General features: G+C 40.4%; 1 protein-coding gene across 2 annotated transcripts; it reads left to right on the top strand.

Moving 5' to 3' along the window:
• Positions 1-1,063: 1,063 nt before the first annotated feature.
• On the top strand, positions 1,064-11,275 carry pitx2 (paired-like homeodomain 2). Of its 2 annotated transcripts, XM_084331654.1 has the most exons (4): positions 1,064-1,395; positions 3,676-3,749; positions 8,820-9,022; positions 10,058-11,275. In XM_084331654.1, the coding sequence occupies exons 2-4, from the start codon at positions 3,704-3,706 to the stop codon at positions 10,625-10,627; spliced, it is 819 nt and encodes a 272-aa protein (XP_084187780.1). In that variant the 5' UTR covers positions 1,064-1,395; positions 3,676-3,703; the 3' UTR covers positions 10,628-11,275. The 2 variants fall into 2 exon arrangements, with proteins under 2 accessions (XP_084187780.1, XP_084187779.1); XM_084331653.1 differs by lacking the exons at positions 1,064-1,395; positions 3,676-3,749 and adding an exon at positions 7,543-8,086.
• The last annotated feature ends 571 nt before the right edge of the window (positions 11,276-11,846 follow it).

Here is an 11,846-nt window from a genome sequence, read left to right as displayed (position 1 = left end):
TGCCCCCTTGCCTAGAAATTCCCTCGTGAATGTGTGCATTAATTACTTATTTAATGGGGGTATGACTAAAAATGTAAAATAAGGATTAGGCACGTGGAACGACGGCCTACGTCCGGTCTGTTTGACTCACTTAAGATGCGAATGGAAAAGCAGTCTCTATCACGGATCTATACTGAGCATTTGCATTAGAGCCAGCTGTTCTTCTCATCTACACTGGAAGCCGCAACACGATAGGCCTAATATACGTATATATACTACTAAAGTAGCTTAATTGAATCCGTTTAAATAAACATATTTTCCAATCGTCTCGGCTGTGCTGCCTATTCCATTATTGTTATACATGTTGTGAAGAAACGTTCACACTGCATGGGCGACGCGCGCGTATATAGCTACAATATACTGTCAAGTCCAAATGATGACAAATGGCTGGTTAAATTAGTTCACATCATAGTGGAGAGGAGAGTCAGTAACATTTCAGAGAGAATATCACTGGAGATTGTCTAAAATGAATTGTCCTCTGTGATTCCATGGTTGACTGGTTCATATTTAAGGTTGTGAACCAAAATAGAAATAGGCCTATATGGACAGTGGACACGTTGATATAGGCCTGCCATGCCAGGTGTCCCGTTGCAAAATGTGGAAAGGTTAAGGTGACTTGAGACAAGACAATATTGTTTTATCTGCCTAATTACAGTGTATACACGCCGAGACTGTCAATAGACCATGCATGATACATATGTTCCATTATAACACACAAAAAAACAAAAACAAAAAAATTCTAAAAGGGAAAAAAAAGACTAATATTCAATTCCGAATTTTGCTCGTATTTTATATTTTAATGTTGAAAATGGATACCTGTAAGTTGCACTGCACGCGCAGCACCAGTCGCAGACATATACACACACAAACACACCCCTTAAAAGCATTACACACAGACACTCACGCAGACAGACACACACCCAGACACACACACACACCCATGCGCTCCTTCTCCAAGCTCAAAAGAAGGGGAAAACATGCGCCACTCTGGGAGCGTCTTTCAAGGGGGGAAAGTTGTAGAGGCTGTTAGGAGGACGAGCCAAGGAGAGAGACTCGGATGACGGCGCGCTGCCCAGTTCTCATTGTGCTGCAAATAGATGGTTATTTATGCGCATAAATGATACAATCTTTAGAGGTGGCGCAAGTCTTCTGACGAGATAGCCGGGGAAAGATATCGACGCGACGCTATATTATTTCTCCTCTGGGGAGGTGGAAAGAAACTTAAATATTGTGGACCTTCCCCTCGTCTTTTCTAAGTATAACCATCGGCGTTGGACAACAGTGGAATTTACCTCTTCGCCTGAATCAAACAAACAAGGGTGGAGAAAAACCCCCACTGGTGTCTGTCTACAACTGGTAAGTGCGGAGGCCACTTTTTTTTTTTTTTTTATTATCGAGATGTGAGTCAATGCAAGTGAAGGAATTCGTTCCACCTCGGGTTAGTCTTTTCGGCGAAAAGCCTGATGTGAATTGCAGCGCCCAGACAGTAACATAAAGGGGCACGATAAGTGCAGTTCAGGCCAGGTTTCGCCTTACAAGTTCGTGGATGATAATGATGTATCGTTAGCACTGGTTGGAGAGAAAAAAAGGATGGATTCGACTTCATGGTCTCTAATTAATAATACAGAAACGGGACTGCAGCCCCGTGCGAGTGTAAACGGAGATGAATAGACTAACCAGGTCCATAGTATGCAGTCTCTCTCCTACTATAGTCCGACGTGTTAATTTCAAAAGTGAATCCAATACCATGCTATTATAGTCTAATGCCATCCGGGGTTCTGTCTACTTTGGGCCTGGTGCCATATGATTCATTGATTCATATATCAACTATTGATGTGCAGCTTGCACGCAGTTGACATATATACAGCTCAGCTCGGTCAGATTACATTTGTGTGGTGATTTCTTCAGATTAGCGTCCCTGAAATAAAATTATGCGTGGAAAAAAATTATCTACCACAAAACAATACATTTCTTCTATCTGCTGTGTTGCATATGTGTCATCTGTTGGTTTAAGTACAATTAAATGACCAATGAAACATGAAACATGATAGAAACACGTGTGATGTCCGACTATAGCCTAATTATTATTATCATTATCATTATCATTATTATTATATCATTTTTATTTTGTTGTCACATGTTGTTGCTATTGCTGATGTGTCAGTCTCATTGGCTATAGCCCAATTAACCTGGCATTACGCATACATCTTTTTAAATGATGCATATGGCCATATCTTAATTGTAAATGTATTTTATTAAACGATTAGTGTATAGCCTACATGTAACATTTACAATGACTTCAATAATTCGTTAGAAATCCCCCCTGATAAACAAGGCCCATCTCAACAAATCACCGTAATCTAAAGGAGGTCAAGAAGTGAAACCTTTTTGGGTCGTTTTCGTGTTTATTATATCACTCACTTGAAATATAATTGTATTTATTTTATTTATTTAGCCTATCTAGCTGTCTTTTATATATATGATTATTTATATAATTTATTTAAACGCATTTAATAAACGAAAACACACCTTTTCAGCAGCTTTAATGAGAAAACAGGCAACTTTGATACATATTCAAACAAATAAAAAGTATATCCTTCAAATATGTAATCACTCTTGTAATATATATATTGTGTACATGATTCATAATGGAAATTAAAAAGGGGGCATACAATAGTCTATTTTCAGACGGGGGCAGGTCGCGGCCAGACAGAATAAAATATTGGAGATGAACCCTCATTAAATCTCACTGATTAGATAACAGGGGTGGGAGGGGGGGTATGCAATAACCTTACACCTTACAACCTGACACCCCATATTTCATTTTACTGTGGGGATGGGCCTATACTGTACGCCACAGCCTTCTCCAAAAAACCAATGGCTTACCCAGGTACACACACCATGTAAAACTTAACCTCCAATATCTCCATCCTTTGAATAAAACACAGATGTAGAGGCGGGTGAAGGAGGGATAGCAGAGAGAAGGAACGAAGGAAAACGGTTAACAGCATGACTGCATGCAAATTTCCCCCGTCTTGAATTATCATAAGCAAACAGTGGAAGCCTGTGCTAATAAAATCCCATCTGTGTTGCTTCATATAGAGGTAGTATAGGGCTGCGATAATGAATTTTGTAATATCCCACCGACAGACATCTCAATCAGACTCTAATCCTGTGATTTTACTACGGAATCACTCAACTTCCCTCGCGCCCAAACTGCTAGCGCTTGACACAAACACACGAGCAGTCTGTTTGTGTGTGTGTGTGTGTGTGTGTGTGTGTGCGTGCGGCGTGTGAGTGTGCGCGTGTGTGCGTGTGTGCGTGCGTGTGTGTGTGTGAGTGTGTGTGACCAATGCAAGACATCTGTGGCAGAAAAAATACGAGTTTAAGAGGCAACTTGATAAAAAGAAAATCACACCATATAGTACCATTAGGATGAATGACAGACGTGCTATCCCTGGCCAGTCTCAATAAATTGTGCCTGTCTAAGAATGACATTTCTCGTTCTTCTAACCCGAAGACAATTCATTGCTATAGGGGGAACATGTGTGGTTGAGAGTATAAGAACACGGTAGGAGAATAACGTGTTTACCATTATTTCATTAGCCTGTCTTTCTTGTCTGTTTTTCCCCCTAGAAGCTGTTTTCTTTTTACAACTGCTGTAATGGACTCTCACTGCCGCAAGCTCGCCTCCACCTGTGCACAGATAGGTGAGCACCCAGCACCTGACTGGACACACACACACACACACACACACACACACACACGCACACGCACAAGAAAATGAATGAAAACACAACGTTCTATTTGCTGAAAACATACTGTGCTGGGGTAGCCCGCAGGCTTTTTGGGCTACTTCAAATATGAGTTGGTTGTACAGGACTATGGTTGTGAGGACGAGCGGACTTGGGATCCACGTTGAGTCAGACAGAGGAGTGTTTCGCTGTCTTAGAAGGACATCTGGTGGTTGGGTGTGGACGTGCAACTGTTTGCATCCATGGTGTAAAGGGCAAGGGCCATTATCCACCAGCTTGATGAGAACGACAGCTCTATACAAAGGTTATGCCACCGCGATGTGGTTTCATATACTTTTTACAAAGGAAATGGAAGTAGGCTTACATGACAGTTGATCTAGCCTTTGGTCCTACCTGTAGGCTGTACCGTATCTCATTGTCCCATGTCGGCCTCTTTCATTAATACAGGATATATGCGCTCTAAGCACACCACGACCAACAATAGCCTATTTATTGCGACAACCCTTGCAATAAGTTGTGCCACTTAACCAAAATTATCCACAAATTGCCAAACAAAAGATCCCCTCCACGAGCAAAAGGCTCGCACGCGCGTATAGCAAATGCCTCTGTTTATATGCTCTGTGGTCGCGGGGCAAAGGCAGCCGGATTTATTTAATTATTAGCCAATGAAGTGGGGAAATTACATCAAATTGTGTTACAACGAAACGAATTGCCAATAACTCTCAATTTATCTCGTTCCCCCGACACTGATAGGCCAAGTCACAGGGCAGGGCCACCTGCGGCAGCTTGATGGAGGGCACGTTGTATAGGACGCCCAACGTCGCCCATTGATTAAAAATAAGAAGATAAATAAAAACACATATTTTATGGGGGTATATGCAATAATGAGGCACCCGGGCTTGCAAATAATAGTGAAGAGACACTTGAGCAAGCTCCATTGGCGATTTCTATTCAACTGTTTTGCACTGCCTATAATGTATGCAGTGCTTGTTGGATTGACTCTGGGGAAAACTAAATGTATAATGAAAGCCCATTCGTGAGGAGGAATATACTAATGGAACAATCTGATGTCTCCTTAATCCTATGTAAAAAGCCTTGTCGTCCCCCTTATATTGACTGAATTGCTAATTAATGGCCCTCTATGGCGTAGGCCTATCACGCGCAGTAATCCTCAGAAGAGATAAAGCATTCTAAAGGTAGGAATGAAGAGGAAACCGATAATCCACTTCAAGTTTAGTATTACAACGCTGGAAAAGGAGCAACCAACTGTTCAATGCATGCCTCGCACAAAGCAAAATAAACGAAATATCTATACTTAAAAATAAATAATAATAATAATAATAATAATAATAATAATAATAATAATAATAATAATAATAATAATAATAATAATAATAATAATAATAATAATAATAATAATAATAATAATAATAATAATAATAATAATGCCGCCAACCACTCACAGGATGTTAAATGTCGGCTAATTTAGCAATGTAGAAACAACAACAATATAGAAACAATAAAATATTATTCTTTATGTGATTTCATTGAATTAAACATTATTTTGATGACTATAATTCACGTCCGGTCACAGCTTGTTCTCGTGTGCAAGTGCAACCTAAATCATTAATATTTTTTTTATTAGATTGCTTGCTGGACATAAAACATATTATTTCATTATAGATTGCTTATATACTGGACATCTGAACTGCACGCGGGGCAATGCAAACGAGAAGCAACCTGCAGAGTTTCGACAACTCTCCCTCTCTCTCTCCGGTCCGCGGCTCCCCCCCACAAGACTACAAATGCGGTGTATATAGAGGGCTTTCACGGGATTAGCTCAATAACTTCTTAGCAGCGCCCACATCCAGCAAATATGTTGGCTCAATACATAGTGGGCCACTTTGTCACTTGGATATGAAAGGGATGTCCTCCGTTTTACTTGTCATAATCATTGACATCATTACTGCACCCTGTATTAGCATAGCAATTGTAATAATAATAATAATTATTATTAATAATAATAATAATAATAATTAATAATAATAATAATAATAATAATAATAATAATAATAATAATAATAATAATAATAATAATAATAATAATAATAATAATAATAATTAATAATAATAATAATAATAACAACAACAACAACAACAACAAAAACAACAACAACAATAATAATAATAATAATAATAATAATAATAATAATAATAATAATAATAATAATAATAATAGTAGTAGCCATAATAATACTGCTAATAATAATAGCAACCACAATAATAATAATAATAATAATAATAATAATAATAATAATAATAATAATAATAATAATAATAATAATAATAATAATAATAATAATAATAATAATAATAATAATAATAATAATAATGTTATTATTGTTGTTATTAAGCCTATATTATTAGGCCTTGTTTTGTGTAGTATAGGCATATACTTGTAGAGTAGTAGTAGAAGTAGAGTATAGTATAGCAGCAGCTGTAGGACGAGGTATTCCTGTCTAATTGGGCTCGGCATGAATCGCACTTAAATTGCCTTCGAATTTGCACACCCTCCTCTATACCCATATCCAGAAGGATGTCATTTTCCGTCACCTGTTACCGAGAACAGCATGCAGTTAAAACGCGAGCTATTAGCCGACCCCCAGGTAAAGGAACGTTTGTTTGATTAAAACGTGTTTACTTTGCATTAATGGGGATGTGATCATGGGGGAATTACTGGAAATTCAACGGCACATCAGACTCGAACTCATTAAAAGTCCTCCTTCAAAATTATTAGGCAAATGAGAGTCTTATAGCAGATTAATATAGCTGTGCAAGAGTGCTCGGAAAGATGTTAGAGAGGTCTGCATGGACGCAAAGTGAGGAGAGATATCTACTTAAGATATCTACTTAAGAAAAAGAAAAAAGTATGGCACGACCTTGGATGGTGTGTTTTAAGGTGGACAGACAGTATAATTAACCTTTTTCACGAGAGGTCATGGTTCTGCTCATTTGAAAACACGTTTGACTCATATGGGCGATTGTGTCCTAAATGCATACACCTTGGATACCTGACCAGCGGCTAGAAGTGCCTGCCTGTGTGTGCGGACTGTTTTGTCACACCGTTAGCCAGCCTGTGTGTTTGGCAGGCAATGGGCTGCATGCGGCTAAGCTTGCGCATCGTTCCAGAGTCCGGACCAATTATTGCTTTTTTTCCCCTCAGCTGGGTTTTTTTACAGTCTATTTTCATCAATGGATTGTTGTGTCAAAAGATTCAATTTCTGTTGTTTGACATTCGGTGACAGTGTGCTTCTTTTCATATTCCTCAACACATTCCTTTATCCACATTGAGTCCCCCGAGTTGTGACAGGGCCTGCAAGGAGCTCATGGGTATCAATGGGACTATGGTGTTTTACTGGGCCACTGGGCCCGTCTCGTAAAAATTGAACCAAACTATATTATTTTCATTTTTTATTTGGTCTTGGGCTGCTGCACAACGCCTATCCGGTGCGTCGTGGGCACGTGCGTCCCATCTGTCTTTACATGCTTTTATTTGGAAGAAAAATAAGCGCCAGCCCAGCATAAACACATTGGCAGACATATCTTGTTTCTGCAGGCTCCTCCGGTTGGTTGGGCGAACCGTCATATCCAACATTGATGCGCCTGTCAGAATGGGAGGGGGAGGGAGCAATATGGTGACGTCAGAGTCTAGCGAGAGGCACAGCCAGTGCGCAGGGAACAGCTGAAGTGAACAGCGAGCGGCGTAGTGTGTGCGCGCCTCTGGATCCAATATCACCTACCTGTCCTTGTCACTCTGATTGTCCGAGCAGCTAGTGCCGTCAGCCGAGGTATCTGTTTGCTCCTGCTTCAATCACAAGGCACCACTGTTTGCCTCCGACGACAGCATGGCAGTACTTGGCCTATTCTAATACATTTTCACGCCAGTTAGACAGAGAGGGGGTTTCAACTTAATTGCAAGAGAGGATAGCCGCGTTGCTGTAAATCTTGAGAGGCACTGAATTCACTCAGCCGACTCAGGACGTATTTTTTTCCCTTTTTTCGGAAACTTAATCTGTTTTGACAGCCAGTTGTGCGCTCTCTACTGCCGATGAACTCTATGAGGGATCCTTTGAATTTAGACCATCACCACCTATCCGGGAATAAACTTGCCTCCACGCACCGCACGGCACTGGCGATGGCCTCTAGTCTGCAGCCGCTGCAACGGTCTGTGGACACCAAGCACCGCTTAGAGGTGCACACAGTATCGGACACTTCCAGTCCGGAATCCATAGGTAAGAATCGCCCCACGGCGCGGATGGTTTTCAGCTCCAGGGCGCGGCGGATGTCATCGCAGCGTTAATATTATCCTATAAAAGATGGCTCCCACTTATCATCACAAAGGGAGTTTGAGGCGCAGAAAGTTATTTCGTGCATGCAAATACTCCACCATTGCTGCCATTTTACTAACTGAATCCTTGTGTTTAATTGGCTATTGTAGACTGTGGTTGCACAACGTTTATGTGGTTATGTGTAAACTATGTAAGTGCGACACTGTTAACGTCCAAATAGTGTCGACATGTACATTTTCACTTTGTAATTTACTGTTATTTTTGTGCCAGCATTTTATTTATGTTTGGATCCCAACACAAATTGAACACAGCTCTCAAATGCATGGATATATTGGGAATAGGGGTGAAGTATGTTAAATGCATCGGTTTTCTTGTAAACAAAAACGTTCCGTCTTCATTAATTATGAATACTATTTCCTATAGAATAGAATAAAATATCTTTATTTCCACGTATTTTTTTTTAACATGTACCAGGAATTTGTCTTCTGCGTTTAATCAAATCGAATTTTAACCCATCCTAACTGTTTAGGACCAGTGGATAGCCACAGTCCTGCGCACGGAGATAACTATAATATGGACTGTGAAAAGATCATAATGGAATATATCTATATAATAAACCACTATAGTTCCTCCCGGCATCGTGAATTCAAATATATATATATATTTTTGTTTGCAGAGAAAGAGAAGGGTCAAAGTAAAAACAACGACGACTCCTCAGATGACCCTTCCAAAAAGAAGAGACAGAGGCGGCAGAGGACTCACTTCACCAGCCAGCAGCTGCAGGAGTTGGAGGCCACTTTCCAGCGGAATCGCTATCCAGACATGTCCACAAGAGAGGAGATAGCTGTCTGGACCAACCTCACTGAGGCCCGCGTCAGGGTAAGCCCCCCCTAGGGTATAAATAAACACAATCCATTGTGTATAATTTCAGGTGATTTGTGTCACCCGTGTAAGTGAGCTAATAGCGGGCAAGTGGATTATTAAGCACGAGCACCGAACTTTACGCACAATTACGCACGGGCACAAATTTGGATTTAAACGAGAGAATAGTTTTTCGTGAGAAAAACAAGTATTCCAATTCTCCCTTTAATATGATAACCGTTTTAACTCGATTTTAAAAGATTTATTTTTTTACATTACGTGTTTTATTAATTAAATTGCCCCAGCAGCCGAAACCCCTTAGTATATACAATGTAAAATACAAGTCATAATCCGGTTTGAAATCTATTTTTAGTTGTTGGCACATGATTGATACCATGTATGTCTTCAATTTATAGCCTTACTTCAACAAAGGCCCACAAACATTATTGACCTACAAATTAGCTCCACATGCGTTGTTTTTGAAGAGAACGTGTAATTACAGACTAATGGAGTTGTTATGTGGGGCCTATTATTGACAGTTAGTCGCTGACAGATACCAGTCATATTCCCCTGTCCGTGTGAAAGAGGTGTAAAGCTTGTATTTGCGATTGTCGCCCTCGCGTTGTGTAATTAAGGCCACTGTGTTTGCCTGCTGGAATACACATCTTCACCAGCTCTCAATACTCACTGGACAGGAGTCAAAACACAATTCTCTGCATGAGAAAGTAATAGGCATAACAAGCATGAAACAATAGGGGCAATTACAAATGGGATACAAACGTTTTTAATTCTACACGTCTGTATATTAGCCAATAATTATATATATGTATTGAATAGTACATAGGATATATTCTGCATTCAATTTCACAATGGGTCCACAAAGCCTATTATTATTATTTGCAATAGCATATCACTGCACAAAACCAAGGACGTCCAAATGTTTTCGCGCCAGTCAGACACTATTTACAAGAAGGCTATAGCAAACTAAGCGAGATAAAGCTGTGCATTTATTTCCCAGCAAAAATATAACCTGTCCCCCCTTCTTGGTTGTAGGTGTGGTTCAAAAACCGGCGAGCAAAATGGAGGAAAAGAGAGAGGAATCAACAAGCCGAGCTTTGCAAGAACGGTTTCGGTCCACAGTTCAATGGACTCATGCAGCCCTACGACGACATGTACCCCAGCTACACGTACAACAACTGGGCCGCCAAAGGGCTGACGTCGGCCTCCCTGTCAACCAAAAGCTTCCCCTTTTTCAATTCTATGAACGTCAACCCTTTGTCCTCGCAGACCATGTTCTCTCCGCCGAACTCAATATCCTCCATGAGCATGACGTCCAGTATGGTTCCCTCCGCGGTCACTGGCGTGCCGGGCTCCAGCCTCAACAGCCTCAACAGCCTCAATAACTTGAACAACCTCAACCCCTCGCTGCAATCCGGGGTTCCCACGCCGTCCTGCCCCTACGCCCCGCCGACCCCTCCTTATGTGTACCGGGACACTTGTAACTCCAGTCTGGCCAGCCTGAGACTGAAAGCTAAGCAGCACTCAAGTTTTGGATACGCCAGTGTTCAGAATCCGGCCTCTAATCTGAGTGCTTGCCAGTATGCCGTGGATAGACCAGTCTAATAACGCTGTGGATAGACCCAGTCTAATACCTGCGACTAAACACAAGCTCCCAGGAACAAGAGACTACTTTTTTTTTTAATTTTCAAAGGGCACTAGAAGACTTAACCACTGAAACAAGCTAAACACGCGATGGAGTCAAACTTAAATGGAAGTAATTAGGCTTTCCCCCCTTAATGAGTGTAGGCCTATTTCTTTTTCTGCACCCATGTTGGGCAGAGTAGCCGATATCAGGCCTATTTCATCTTCTAAGCTTGTCATGAGTTTTTTTTTGGATTTTGGACGTTAATTGTTGACTGAAAGGTTGTATATATTTGAATTATCATCTCCTGTTTGTCGAGGCGAATGCTCTATAGCCCTCCAGTCTTCTCAAGGTTCAGTTTAACAACGCATGTGGAAACCCTAAAAGGAATCATGTTTTGCTTGCAAACAAAGGGAATGTACATACTAAAACGCACCAGTTGTGTGTTTCTAACATATTATAAATTTATTATTAATGTCTGTGTGGATATCGATTTAGAATAGCAATTCTGGATTTAAAAAGACGCATAAAATGTTCCTGCGAAAATTTGGTTTTGCTCTCTGTGTATACTATTTGGTACGGAATTATGTTTTTTTTTTTTTCAACATCAAAAAATAAACTATTGTGTTTTATTTAATGGAAGTAAATATATTGTTCAAAACATTTTGGTTGGGGGATTTTTATTTACCCTTGTGTTAGCAGTCCTATCCTGCTGCAAGTTAGTCGAGTGAGCTATAGAGTGCAAAGCAATGACATTTTGTCCATAGGGGTTCGATTATGTGAGCTAATCTATAGCGAAAACAATGGCGCAGTCCAATACACATACCGCGGCCGAGACGCAGATACACAGTTGAAGAGGGCGAGATGTCCCGTCAGATTAAGCTGTTGAATACATGTCTGCCTTCTTAGCCAAAGGCCTCCAATGGCCATTGGAGCTTGAAAAAACACGGGAATCAACAAACAGGAATTGGACCACACAACAAAGACAAGACCACTAGAGTATTAGGCGTCTTGAATGGGTATTGTGTCTCTACTGAAACGTGACGCTCAAAATAGTGTGGTGCGGTGGAAGATTTCTAAGCGTTATGGTTATGGTGTATAACTTCTAATTTACCGTGACATTATTATTCAATATGGTGACAACGTAAATGTATTTGTATAGGGGGCAATCGTTTATACTATAGCGTACAATAATTAGGC

This window comes from Notolepis coatsorum (assembly GCF_963971535.1).
Source record: "Notolepis coatsorum genome assembly, chromosome: 16".
NCBI lineage: Eukaryota > Metazoa > Chordata > Actinopteri > Aulopiformes > Paralepididae > Notolepis > Notolepis coatsorum.
This window is presented reverse-complemented; position numbering and strand designations above follow the sequence as displayed.